This window comes from Hemitrygon akajei, chromosome 2, assembly GCF_048418815.1.
Source record: "Hemitrygon akajei chromosome 2, sHemAka1.3, whole genome shotgun sequence".
Classification (NCBI taxonomy): Eukaryota; Metazoa; Chordata; class Chondrichthyes; order Myliobatiformes; family Dasyatidae; genus Hemitrygon; species Hemitrygon akajei.
This window is the reverse complement of record NC_133125.1, coordinates 145,807,096-145,820,781: the sequence shown is the minus strand read 5'-3', so window position 1 is coordinate 145,820,781 and position 13,686 is coordinate 145,807,096. Positions and strand designations below refer to the sequence as shown.

Here is a 13,686-nt window from a genome sequence, read left to right as displayed (position 1 = left end):
AACTGGATGACATTTCTCATTGGTATTTATCGCAGTGAGGATCAGAGAAGGTTCAGGATTCAGGGGAGAGAACAAGGATATCGTGGAATAAGAATTAGGTTTAATATTTCGCAAACACGAGGAAATCTGCAGATGCTGGAAATTCAAGCAACACACACAAAATGCTGGTGGAACACAGCAGGCCAGGCAGCATCTATAGGGAGAAGTACAGTCGACTCTATAGGAAATACATAGATGCTGCCTGGGCTGCTGCGTTCTACCAGCATTTTGTGTGTGTTGCCAGGTTTAATATTTGTTAAATTTGCAGCAGCAGTACAATGCAATATATGATAAATAAAACACATCCCAGCGTTACAAAGTATGAAGTGTTGGAGATCCTGAAGCAGATTAGATTGGATGGATATGCCACTGGGCCCTGAACAGTTCTATCTGAAGATGTTGTGGGCAGCAAGGGAGGAGAATGCTGAGGCTCTGACAGACAATTTCTACCTTCCTCAGCCTTTGGAGAGGTGCTGGAAGGTGGGAGGATGGCTCATACTGGGCTGCTATTAAACAAGGGCTGTAATGACAAGCTGGGGTATTACAGCCTGTGAACCGAATACCAGGAGCTGGAAAGATATTGCTGGGGATTCTGAGAGACAGGGTTGCTGTGCATTTGAAAGGCAAGGACTAGAGATAACCAGCATGGTTTTGTGTGTGGGAAATCCCCTTTGGCTCCCAACGCTCTGTGATCACATGGGTGCCTGGTGTTTTTGCCATGCCACCTGACTGCACCATAGGACAGTGCCAGCCCGTCCCTGTCATGGTCAGAGGAAGAGAAGGCAAGTTGGGGGAGCCCTGGTTGATGCAGAACATCAAAGTTTCCATCAGGTAAGAGAGAAACTGTCAGGTGTTCGAATATGTTATTGAAAAATTCACCTGATATTCACAGGTTTCTCCATTCATTCAAGAGATGGTGCTTCCCAGTGTTGACCTTCCAGTATGGACTCAAATTCTCTATGTTCACACCTGCTGTGGCCCAGGATGTGGTTCTGCTTTCATGATAACAGAGAGCTGCTTAACTGAAGGAGGGGGCAGGACTGGTGCGATCAGATGCTTATAAAGACCTTCAGCAGTTCGGCAGCAGGTTAGACCGAGACTGGGGGCAAGAGAGAGCATGGCGTCCACAAAACTGGTACAGCTGAGCTGAGCTCACCAAAGTGATGCTTTAATCACTTGGTTCTTTCTGCCTGTCTAACATCTTGTTGATTTATTTTACAGAGATATCTGGTGTGTTTAATCCTCCTTCACACATGGACATCAGAAAGTCTTGGAGAAGATTTCCAGGTGAGGACAAAACTCCCCTCTCTCCATCTTGTTCCCAGCCTTCCTTTGTGTCAACTCCTCTCCCATTTCCTCTCTCTGACTCCTGCCTCTGTTTCTCAATTTCTCTCAATGTCTTGGCGTTTCTAGGTAGATTTTTGTCTCTGCTGATTAGCCCATTCTGAGTGTCTGCCCCTCTCACTACAACAATTTTTCACACATCACTCCTCTGCAGTCTTGCTGTTTCATTCATTTCCTGCTCTCTGGTCTCTCACTCTCATTCACACTCGCTGCAAGAATGCAGAGACACAGGTGAAGAACATAAAGAGATATCAACCATTTAATTGAATGTGTAAGGGTGCGGAGTTGGATTATAATATGGGACAAACAGAAAGCCATTCATGATACATGGAAAATGGGAAAAAACATTTTAGTCGATGATGTTCATGGGGAGCTGGGAGGCTTTGGACACCAATCAGTGAAAGCTAACACACACGTCCAGTGAGCAATTAGCAAGACAAGTAGCATTTCACTGCCAGAGGATCTGAGAACAAGAGGGGAGACATTTTGCTCCAATTACTTAGTGCCCTTGGGAGACTTACATGGAAATGATTGATTTATTTATGAGATATAGCACAGACTAAGCTCTTCCGGCCCTTCGAACTGCTCCTGATTTAACCCCAGCCTAATCATGGGACAATTTACAGTGACCAATTAATCTACCAACCAGTACATCCTTGGATTGTGGGAGGAAACTGGAGCTCCCGGAGGAAACCCGTGCGGTCACAGAGAGGATGTAGAAACTCCTTACAGACAGCAGCAGGAGCTGAACCCGGGTCCCTGGCACAGTAAAGCACTGTGCACCACACCTGTCTGCTCTCCTTTATTAAGGAACAAGATTGGGGGAATACAGGGAAAGTTCACCAGTTCGACTCCTGGGGTCGAAGATTGATTTTGTGAGGAGGTATTAAGAAAATAGTTCTCAGGTGTAGAAGAACCTTCAGGGTTTGGACACAGAGGACATAAGGAATAATTCTTACCCCAATGGCACATCAGAATCAGAATCAAGTTTTTATTATCATCAACATAAGCCATGAAATTTATTATTTTGTGGCAGCAGGACTGTGCAAGGCATAAAACATAACTATAAGTTACAATAAGGAATATGTTAACCATAAATAAATAGTGGAATAAGAGAGCAAAATAGTGAGGTCGTGTCATGGGTTTATGGACCATTCAGAAATCTGATGCTAGAAGGGAAGAAGTATTTCAAAAACTTTGAGTATGCATCTTCAGGCTCCTGTACTCCTCCACAATGGGAGTAATGAGATGAAGAAATGTCCCGAGTGTTGGGGGTCCTGATAGATGGACGTTGCCTTCCTGTCCGATTCCAGTCTCCACTCCAAACAAAGTGTTGTCCATCCGGGAGAGAGGTGAAGGAACTTTCTTAACCCCAGAGGGTATGACTCTCTGGAGTTCTCTACCTCAGGGAGATACAGAGGATCAGTGACTGGGTGTATTTCCAAACAGAAATCAAGCGATTTTGAGATTGTTGGAGGATAAATGAAGACCCAATAGAAGTTTTTAAGCTAATGAGAAGCAAAGGGTGGAATTGCCAAATATGAGAGAGCATGCATGCATGAAAGGTAATGGGGAGGGAGTTTATGGGGGATGAGCAGGGCAGGTTTTGGCACTGACGGAGGTGGAGGACAGGAATGTGCTGCCAGGGTTGGTGGTGGAGCAGATACGAGAGTGACATTTAAAAAGAATCCGGACAGACACACACATTCACAACAAATGGAGGGTGTGGATCATATTCAGACTGAAGAGATTTAGCTAGCACAGATGATGGGCTGAAGGGCCTTTCCCCGGGCTCTCCTACGTTCCGCCAAGGGGTATGGGGGTTGGTACAGAAGGGTGTGATGAGGTGTCTGATCGGCTGTGGTGACCCTGACTGGCTGATCGTGTTGTGAGACGCTCAGGGGTACAGCCTCCCCACTGTGGATAATCGTCTCCCCGTCTGCCCCCACTCACTCTCTTTTTGAACCTGTTGTCATGACCACTCTCCTCGAGGAACCAGTCCTTGACCTCTGACGATCCACTGGGCAGTCCCTCAACTCCATCTCTTGTCCACTGTGGAGCATCCTTCCAAACCTGTGCCTGCCTTCGATGGGAATTTGTTTAGAATCCGCCCGGCAGCTTCCTGCCCTCCAAAACCTTGTGGGACATCTCAGAGGCACAGATCAGGACCTGAGGAAAGGGTGACCACTTCTCCGTGGAGTCTGTAGCAGATGAGACCACTGTCCATCCCACACCCCCTCAGCTGGGGCGACTGCCTTCACCTGATCCCCCCTCCCCCCACAACCACCCACCACCCCAGCTCTCTACCTCACTCTGTAGCAGCATTGTTTCCTCTGGTGTTGTCCAGGTACCTGTTCCTGCCCTCTCCCCTGCCACACCTTCCCCCAGGCCCAGCTCAGTTGCCCATCCGTGCTCACTGTACACACACCCCCACCCCCAGCTCTCTACCTCACCCTGTAGCAGCATTGTTTCCTCTGGTGTTGTCCAGGTACCTGTTCCTGCCCTCTCCCCTGCCACACCTTCCCCCAGGCCCAGCTCAGGTACCCATCCCTGCTCGCTGTACACACACCCCCACCCCTCTCCTGGAAACCTGTGCTCTCTCTGAATTATCACCTGGGTCTGACATCCGGCACAGGGAGGCAGCCATTTCCACAGATCAGCTATCGTTCAGTCGCTCAACACCATTCCCTGGACATGCTTTCAGTATACAAGCTCTCTGGTCCTTCCTTCCAGTTTGTCCTGAACCATCCCCCTGACCGGGCTTTGGCCACATCCGGGCATTTCATCCTGTGTCGTCAGTCGTTCCAGACAGAGGGTATGGGCTACGTGCTGGGCTACCAATTAATGCTGAAAGGTTGCCACCAGTCAGCATGAAGCAGTTGAAACGAATGGCCTGTTTCCATGTGGTACATTTCTGTGTTCACTCAGACAACCCATGTCCACTCTGACACAGGGCTTTCCGTAGTCCATCACCATCACTCCCTTAGTTACCATTTAGTTTTGAGTTGAGAGTTAAGGGGCAAAAGTTTAGGGGTAACACGAGGGGGAACTTCTTTACTCAGAGAGTGGTAGCTGTGTGGAAAAAGCTTCCAGTAGAAGTGGTAGAGGCAGGTTCGATTTTGTCATTTAAAATTTTTGGATAGATGTATGGAGAGGAAAGGAATAGAGGGTTACGGGCTGAGTGCAGGTAGGTGGGACTAGATGAGAGCAAGCGTTCGACACGGACTAGAAGGGCCGAGATGGCTTGTTTCCGTGCTGTAATTGTTATATGGTTATATGGTTACCAGCTCATGGTTTCTGACTCAGCCTCTCTTCCTGTCCTCTCTCTCTCTGTGTCTCTCTCTCTCTCTCTCTCTCCCTAACACACAGATACACATTCACTCACACACAGTTCTGTTGCCCAGTCTCTCTTTACCCCTGACCCTCTCATCCACTCTGTTCCATCTCCCTCTCTCACACACACTCACTCTCTCCCCTCTCTGCCTCTCTCCCTCTGTCTCAGTATTTGTCTCTGTTTGTCTCTCTCCTCCTCCCTCTCCCTCTACTCCTTCACCAACCCCTCCCTCAATCGATCCTGGGTGAGGGGTACACCTGGGAGTTGGCTGAGGATGTGGGAGGTGAAGGATTCGGGCTGTGATGTGACGTGGACAGGGGAGGGAGTGAACAGCTCCTGGGTTACGGTGTCGTAGGGATACTGTGGTCTCTGCTGACAGGGAAGGTGAATATGAAGGTTCCTGCCTCGGGTGCTGAAGGAGTACAGCATGTTTGACTTTACCAGTCGAGGCAGAGATGAAGAGCCAAAAGATTACACTGCAGTTTTATAAAATCTAGTTCGATTGCAGCTGGAGTGTTGCATTCAATTCTGGATGCTGTATTTCAGGAAGGACGTTGAGGATTTGGAGAGGGTGCAGAAGAGACTTCTGAGAGAATAGACAGCAGACAGGCAGACTCTTTTTTCCCGGGGTTGAAATGTCTAACACCAGAGGGCATGTTTTTCTGTTGAGGGGGTTTAAAGGAGATGGGAGGGACAGGTTTCCCACGCAGAGCGAGTGGGTGCCGGGAATGGTGGTGGAGGCAGATACAGTCGAGGTGTTGACGAGACGTTTTGACAGGTCCATGGATTAGACTCGTACATCCTGCTGGGTGAAGAGTCTGTTCCCGTACTGTCCATTTTCTATGTTCTGTGTAGACGGGGAGGGGAGGGAAGGGGTGAGGGTGGGGGAGGGTTCAGTGTCTCTGTGTGAACAGTCACTTCAGCCGGGCGTTACCAAGGTGATGGTCACCCCAGACCCCCAACCAGGACAAATCACCCCCAGATACCCATCCCTAGAAATCCTGATTCCAGACCCCACCACGACAACCCCCATCCCAGAAACCCCCTCACCTGGACCCCACCATGAGCAACCTCACCCCAGAAAACCCCAGACCCCCACTCCAGACCCTTCACCTCAGACCCATAACCTCAGAATCTTCACCCCCAGAGCCCCACTCCAGACCTGTCATCCAGATTCTTCACCTTCAGACACATCACACCCTGATCCCCCACTCTCAGACCCTTCAACCCCCTCCATACCCTTCACTCTGACCCTCACCTTCCAGACCCTCCAGGACCATCACAGCCCAGAACCCCCAAGCTCAGACCCTTTACCCCAGACACCACCCCCAGGCACACCGTGGGAGGGGCAGTGTACATCGGGTGAATGAGGTTTGAACGCCCTCTCCATTTGACATTCTTTACTCTGCTACATCCTCAAGTGGAAAATTGACAGTGATTCCCGAAGCCGACTCACCATCCTGAGCAGGACGAAGATCAGAAATGCTGCTGATGTAAATTGTATGAACGTGTTTTTGTTTTAGATGTCTGACTTCGAAACACCTGGAGAGCAGAATGTTTTGGAGTTTCTCCAGCAGGCAGAGAAAAAACTGAGACCTGAGACCAGCCTGTGTCCAAGTAAGTTGACTTACACAATAAGGTTTAACTGTAATAAAAGCAGAAAATGCCAGTTTGCAGTGTCAGTAATGAGGGGAACAGAGTTAATGTTCCAGGTTAAAGATCTTACATCACAGCTAGGAAAAGTTCAAATAAAGCAAGTTAGAATAATCCTGACAAATGATCCCGGGCTGAGATATTTGTACAATGGTTAATCAACAGTGACCTGCTAACTGACCGGAGGATAGTGAAAGTAATGATTTTATTTCAGAAGGGTGACAACCAAAGACCGGGGAAATATAGGCCAGTAAGTCTGACATCTGTGCAGTAGCTAGTAAGTTACTGGAGAAGATTCTGAGGGATAAGATACACAGACATTTGGAAAGGCAGGAGTTGATTAGGTGTAGTCAGCATGGCTTTGTGCATAGACAATCATGTTTTACAGACTTAATTGAGTTTTTTGACCAAGAAAGCTGATGAGGGTAGGGCAGTAAATAAGACCATAAGACATAGGAGCAGAATTAGGCCATCTGGCCAATCGAGTCTGCTCCACCATTCAATCATGGCTGATCCTTTTTCTCCTCCTCCGCAACCACGTTTCCGGGCCTTTTCCCCGTAATCTTTGATGCCATGTCCAATCAAGAACCTATCAATCTCTGCCTTAAATACACCCAACAACCTGACCTCCACAGCTGCCTGTGGCACCAAATTCCACAAATTAACCACCCTTTGGCTAAAGAAATTTCTCTGCATCTCTGCTTTGAAAGGGCGCCCCTCGATCCTGAAGCTCTGCCCTCTAGTCCTAGACTCTCCCACCATGGGAAACATCCTTACCACATCTACTCTGTCTATGCCTTTCAACATTCAAAAGATTTCAATGAGATACCCCCCTCGTCCTTCTGAATCCAAGCGACTGCAGACCCATAGCCATCAAACGTTCCTCGTATGCTAACCCTTTCATTTCTGGAATTATCCTTCTGAACCTCCTCTGGACCCTCGCCAATACCTGCACATCCTTTCTAAGATGAGGAGCCCAAAACTGTTCACAATACTCAAGGTGAGGCCTCACCAGTGCCTTATAAAGCCTCAGCTCTTGTATTCTAGACCACTTGAAATGAATGCTAATTTGGCATTTGTCTTCATCACCATTGACTCAACCTTCAAGTTAACCTTTAAGGTGTTCTGCTCAAGGACTCCCAAGTCCCTTTGCATCTCAGATTTTTGGACTTTCTCCCCATTTAGAAAATAGTCCGCACATTTATTTCTACTGCCAAAATCCATGACCATGCATTTTACAACATTGTATTTCATTTGCCACTTTCTTGCCCATTTTCCTAATCTTTCCAAGTCCTTCTGCATCCTACCATTCCCTCAACATTACCTGCCCCACCACCTATCTTTGTATCATCTGCAAACTTGGCAAGAAATCTATTCCATCATCTAAATCATTTATATACAGCATAAAAACAAGTGGCCCTAACACTCACTCCTGTGGAACAGCACTAGTCACTGGTGAATGTAATTTCTATGGACTTCCTAAAGCTGATTTGGAAGGTTAGGTTGCATAAATCCAGGGAGAATTGACTCAACGTATACCTAATTGGATTGGTGGTGTAAAGCACAGGGTCATGCCAGAAGATTGGTTGTGGAACTGGAGCCCCATGTCTAGTGGTGTGATTCAGAGGTCAGTCTGTGCTCATTGTTGTTTGTCATCTGTATCAACGACTGGGAAAAGTATGGTGAAGGCGCAATGAGTAATTTTGCAGATTACTCTAAAATAGGAGATTCATGGACAATGAAGGTTATCAAGAATTATGGGGCGTGTCAGTCAGCTGAGTAAGTAGACCAAGGAAAAGCAAATGGAGATTAATTCAGTGACAGCAATATTTGTATTTTGGAAAGTCAGATTCAGGTAGAATATTCACGGTGAAAGGCAGAGCCCTGGGTGATGTTATGGAACAGGAGGACCATGGAAGGAATGTGAATAGTTCACAGAATAACATGGTTTTAGCATGCTGACCTTCATAAAGCAGAGCAGTAAGTAAGGAGGGAGTAGGGAGGTCAAGGTGCAGTTGTGAAGACACAGATCAGGCCACACTTGGAGTATCATGTTCAGTTTTGGGCATCCTGCTATAAGAAAGATGTTATTAAAGTGGAAAGAGCGCAGAAGCAGTCCACTAGGATGGTGCCAGGACCTGAGGGACTGAGTTAAAAGGAAAGACCAGGATTTTATTCTTTAGACACTAGGAGACTGAAAGATTATCTAAAAGAGGTGATTTCAAGAGAGGCATAGACAGAGTGAATATATTGAATCCTTTCCCAGAGTTGGAGAAGCAAGAAATAGAGGATTTAGCAAAGCAGAAAAGATGACAGAGGAACATAAGGGACACCTCTTTCACACAAAGGGTAGTATCAATGTGCAGTGAGCTGTCAGAAGAAGAAAATGAAGCAGGTACGGTGTCAACTTTTAAGAGTTGGACAGGTACATGGATTGGGGAGGTTAGAGGTTCATGCACCCATCCGCTGGCATGCGGGACTAGCTTGGACGGGCACTTTGGTTGGCATAGACCAATTTCCATGGTGTGTCCGCATTGCATGACAATGATTCCAAGTGCAGGGAAGTCAAATATGGAAAAGACATACAGAGCAAGTGGTAGGGCAGAAGGGAATGTTGTTAGCCTACTCAGATTATTGAGTGTAGTTCTGGTCAACCCCGGGAAAGATAATGATTGTGTCAAAGAGTCATAGAGTCATAAAAAAGTACAGCACAGAACAGGCCATTCATCCCATCTCATCTGTGCCAAACCATTTACACTGCCTAGTCCCATCAACCTGCCTCTGGACCATAGCCCTCAATATCTCTACCATCCATGTACCTATACGAACTTTTCAAACATTGAAATTGAGCTCACATGAGCCACTTGCAGCTCATTCCACACTTTCACCATCCTCTGGGAGGAGATGAAAACAGGAGATGATATGTTATGTTGAAGTTATCTAAGACATTGGTGAGGCCTAATTTGGAGTATTGTGTTCTCCTGAAACATTTCACCTTCCACCCTTAACCCATGACCCACCCAACCTTAGTAGAAAAAGTCTGCTTGCATTTACCCTGTCTGAACCCCTCATAAAATTCTGTATACCTCTATCAAATTTCCCCTCAGTCTTCTACATTCCAAGGAATAAAGTCCGAACCTAATCTATCTTTCCTTGTAACTCGAGTCCTCCAGACCTTGCAATATCCTTGTAAATTTTCTCTGTTCTCTTTCAACCGTATTTATATCTTTCTTGTAGGTAAATGACCAAAATTGCACACGATACTCCAAATTAGGCCTCACCAATGCCTTAGACAACTTCAACATAACGTCCCATCTCCTGTTCTCAATAATTTGATTTATGAAGAACTCTCTTTACAACCCACTCTACCTCTGCCGCCACCTTCAGTGAATTGTGTACTGTACTTCCAGAACACTTTCTTGACCATATTCCTCAGAGCCCTACCGTTCTCTTTGTGAGACCTACCCTGGTTGGTCCGACTGAAGTGCAACACCTCACACTTCGCTGCATTAAACTCTGGGGAGGTTGCAGAGGAGATTCTCCAGGTGATTGGTGATTTGTCAATTATTTTCAGAGAAATGTAAGGGTGGCTAAGTGCTAGATCCCACAATTGATTAGTGTGGCCATTGATGTGTGGAGCTACAGCAGCTGACCATGGTTTTCAATATTTGCCATTAGCTTTTACTGTGCAGAAAATGATGGATACTAAATAAATGTTGGAAATGAGTGACGTTGTCCGGGACCGTGTACAACCAACCAGGGAGGAGGTATTGGCAGCCTTACAGATCATTAAGGAGAATAAATCCCAGGACCTGACCAAGTACATCTTGGACCTTGTGCAAAGATGGAGAAGAATTAGTCCTTTGCAGTTCCCTTGTGGAGATATATTTGTACCATCTTTAGCCACAGGTGTAGATCTCAAAGACAGGAGGGTGGCTAATGTAACTTTATTTAAGAAGAGCAGCAAAGACAAGCCAAGAAACTATAGGCCAGTAAGTCTTGTCATCAGCGTTGGATAAGTTACTGAAGGAGATACTGAGCGAGAGAATCTTGTTTTGATATCCAAATGAGTTTGGATAGACAAGGTCTAATCATGTGCAGTCAGCCCAGTTTTATGTGCGGGAAATCATGTCTCACAAATGTCTTGCGGTTTGAAGACATATCCAAGATGACTGATGAGAATGGGGCACTGGATGTTGTGTATATGGACCTTAGCAAGGCCATTGACATAATCTCTCATGACAAGCTGGTTGGGAAGGATAGATCACGTGGGATCCAGGAGGAGATAGCAGATTGGATTAATAATTAGCTTGGAGGTAGTAGCAGAGGGTGATGTTTCTCAGAGTGGAGGCCTGTGGCTAGTGGTGTATCACAGGGGTCAGTGTTTGGACCCTTCTGGCTTGATTAGTGAGTTTGCCGATGATACTACAATAGGTGATGTCATAGACTCTGAAACAGATTATGGAAAGTTACAGGAGGATCTTAATAGCTGGGTAGGTGGTTTGAAGATTGAAAATCCAGACAGATGAAAGGAATTGCATTTTGGGACATCAAACCCGGATAGGACTTATACAGTGAACAGTGGGGCATTGAGAAGTGTTGTGGAGCAGAGAGACCTAGGGGTGGAAATGCCAGGTTCACTGAAAGCAGCGTCACAAGTAGATTTGGTGATGAAGAAGGCATTCGGTAAGCTGCCACTCATCAGGCAGGACATTGGGCAGTTATGATGCTGTTGGTGAAGCCGCACCTGTGTACAGTTTAGGTCACCCTGTTACAGGAAATACGTAACTAAACTGCAAAGAGTGCAACAAAAGCTTTATCAGGGTGCTGCCTGGATTGGGGATGGGTGCTGAGTTACAAGGAGGGGGTGCGGAGAATAGGACTTTATTGCCAGAAATGTACGAGATTGAGGGGTGACCTGACAGAGGTAGATGACATCAGGAAGGGTATGGACAGGGTGGAATTACACAGTTGTTTTCCCAGGGAGAGTGTGTGTTCTGAACAGGAGGGCAGAGGTTTAAGATCAGAGCTGAGACATTTATAAGGGACATCAGGGGCAGCTTCTTCACACAAGAGTGCTGTGCATTGTCACTAAGCTGCCAGAAAGAGTGCTTGAGTTAGGCACATTAGACACATTTGCCAAGTGTGGCACAGCGCCACAGCAGTGAGAATGCCAGTGCCTCGCGGCGGCATTGTGCCAGGTTTGATCCCAACTCTGGTGTCGTGCACATCCTCTCTGTGACCATGGCATTGTGTCTCATTCCCTCCAGTTTCCTTACAACAGCCAGGTAAACCTCTTCTCCATCTTCAAAGCGTCCACCTTCCTGTAATGCAGTGGGCAGAATGGATACAACACTCCAAATGTGGTCTCAACATTTACAAAATGCAACTGCATCAGACGTCACGAATTAGAACTGGCCTGGTTTGGAATGTTGGTTAGCATGGACCAGGTCTTCTGTCGACATTCCAGAAGATGGATTACCCAGCCAGTGCAAACTACCCCAGTGTGTGTGAGTGTTAGAGGAAATGGGCCTGGGGCAAAGTGATAGAGAAAGGTATTAGAATATAGGATAGAGAAAGGTTACATGAATGGTAATTAATTAAAGGGGAATGAATGTGTAGGGGCATAAGAATGCTCTGAGAGATAGCATTGACTCAATGGGCCAAACAACCTTATAGAGGTAGACAGACCTAACTTGTCCAATACTCTGAGAGTCGCTGTCTCCACCACTGATGTCACAAACTGATATGATCATCTGATATGGTCCTTGCTTTCACCCACCATTGTTGGAACTGCTTCTGGGATTGTAAAGCTTCAAGGTCATCTCCATCATGCTGTCTTTCAGGTGCTGAAATTGTCTTTGATGTCCAGCTCCAAGGAAATGGGCGTATTGTGAAACCAACAAATCCCATCATCTACGACATAGTCAATGTGAACAAGGGTAATGGCTACAATCGCACAACTGGGAAGTTCATCACCCCAAGGTGTGGTCTGTATTTCTTCAGCTACTCGTCACTCCCGGGCAGAGGGACAACAACTGACATTCAGCTCATGAAGAATAACAATGCAGTTAGTTTGATCCACAGTGTCCTGCCCAACAATAGTTCCCAGCTGTCCATGAGAAACAAAATCCTTCAACTCCACAAAGGGGATGAGGTGTGGGTGCAACTGATCACTGGCACCCTGTGGAGTCAAACAGGCTCCCTCAGCTTCCAGGGCTTCCTACTAGGGCAGTAGGATGTCCCAGCATGCTTTGCCTCTGTAAAACCTTTGTGCACTACAGTTGAAAATGCTTCACCCAGGCAGGTCTGTTATTGAATAAACAAGAAAAGCTCACTGGGAATAAGATTAGCTAATGGATTAAGTGAGACAGGGAGACACACAAACATTGGCCAGTAATAGATGAGAACTGGAACGTTGTCTTTGTTAAAGCATCTGAAAGCACAAAACTGGAAATACACCTCCCGGGAGTAGGAGACAATCACTCAGGCCATCCAGCCTGACCTGTGGGTTGTGCTGAGCCCAACCTCAGAAAACATGGTCCCAGACCTTCACCATTACACTCTGTAAGGATATTGTATCCTTTTGTCAGCTTTCCTCCTCCCAAACACAGGCTCAATGAGCTAATGTCTCCTCACACAGCACAATCCCCGCCCCATCCAAGATATCAGTGTTGTGAGCCTTTGCTGCATTCACGTACTCCAGGCCCATCCCTTCTTATGCTGAGCAACCAAACTGTACACAATATCCCCACAGACTGTCCCTGTACATCAATCTTCATGATCGTTGTGTAAGGTGACAAGGTCGCTGTTAACACTGACAAATTACCACCTGTTAATAAAAAAGCTCTTTTGGGTTTTTGTCTCCCAAAGTGACTTCCCACATTATATTCCAACCACCATGCTGTTACTGTTCCCAGTCTGTTTTCTTCAACCTGAAGTCTCTCTGCATCCTCCTCATGGCTCCCACTGATATCTGACGTATTCAGAACGTGACCATATCCTGTGGCGAGCATCCACACCTCTCTTCTAACACACCACCATCCATGTGTAATCCACATGATATCGTACAGATGATGATCCCGCAAAGGTTACTCTAATGACTGTAATTTCACTGGCTGATGTAGCTGACTGCTGAATTTGTGAATGCAAAATTAAATGCTTTTTTTGGATCAAATATTCTGTCATGTTCATTGACTCTCATTATTTTCACAATTTGCTGTTAAGTTGCTCACATTTGTAAATATTAGTCTCTGATCTATGACTGATGAAAACCTCACTTGATCTCCCAATTCAGTGATTGAGTTGTCAGACTT

General features: G+C 46.4%; 1 protein-coding gene across 1 annotated transcript; it reads left to right on the top strand.

Annotated features, from left to right (window-relative positions):
• The first annotated feature begins 1,113 nt into the window (after positions 1–1,113).
• LOC140737736 (complement C1q tumor necrosis factor-related protein 3-like) lies at positions 1,114–13,415 on the top strand. The gene is made up of 4 exons (XM_073064330.1): positions 1,114–1,174; positions 1,261–1,326; positions 6,241–6,334; positions 12,217–13,415. Exons 1-4 carry the CDS (start codon positions 1,157–1,159, stop codon positions 12,606–12,608), a joined length of 570 nt encoding a protein of 189 aa, XP_072920431.1. The 5' UTR covers positions 1,114–1,156; the 3' UTR covers positions 12,609–13,415.
• Positions 13,416–13,686: the final 271 nt, after the last annotated feature.

Excerpts from the sequence above, each read along its gene's own strand:
- LOC140737736 (XM_073064330.1), top strand. Across the intron at positions 1,327-6,240 it reads GTCTTGGAGAAGATTTCCAG|ATGTCTGACTTCGAAACACC; the intron begins GTGAGGACAAAA and ends TTTTTGTTTTAG. Across the intron at positions 6,335-12,216 it reads TGAGACCAGCCTGTGTCCAA|GTGCTGAAATTGTCTTTGAT; the intron begins GTAAGTTGACTT and ends GCTGTCTTTCAG.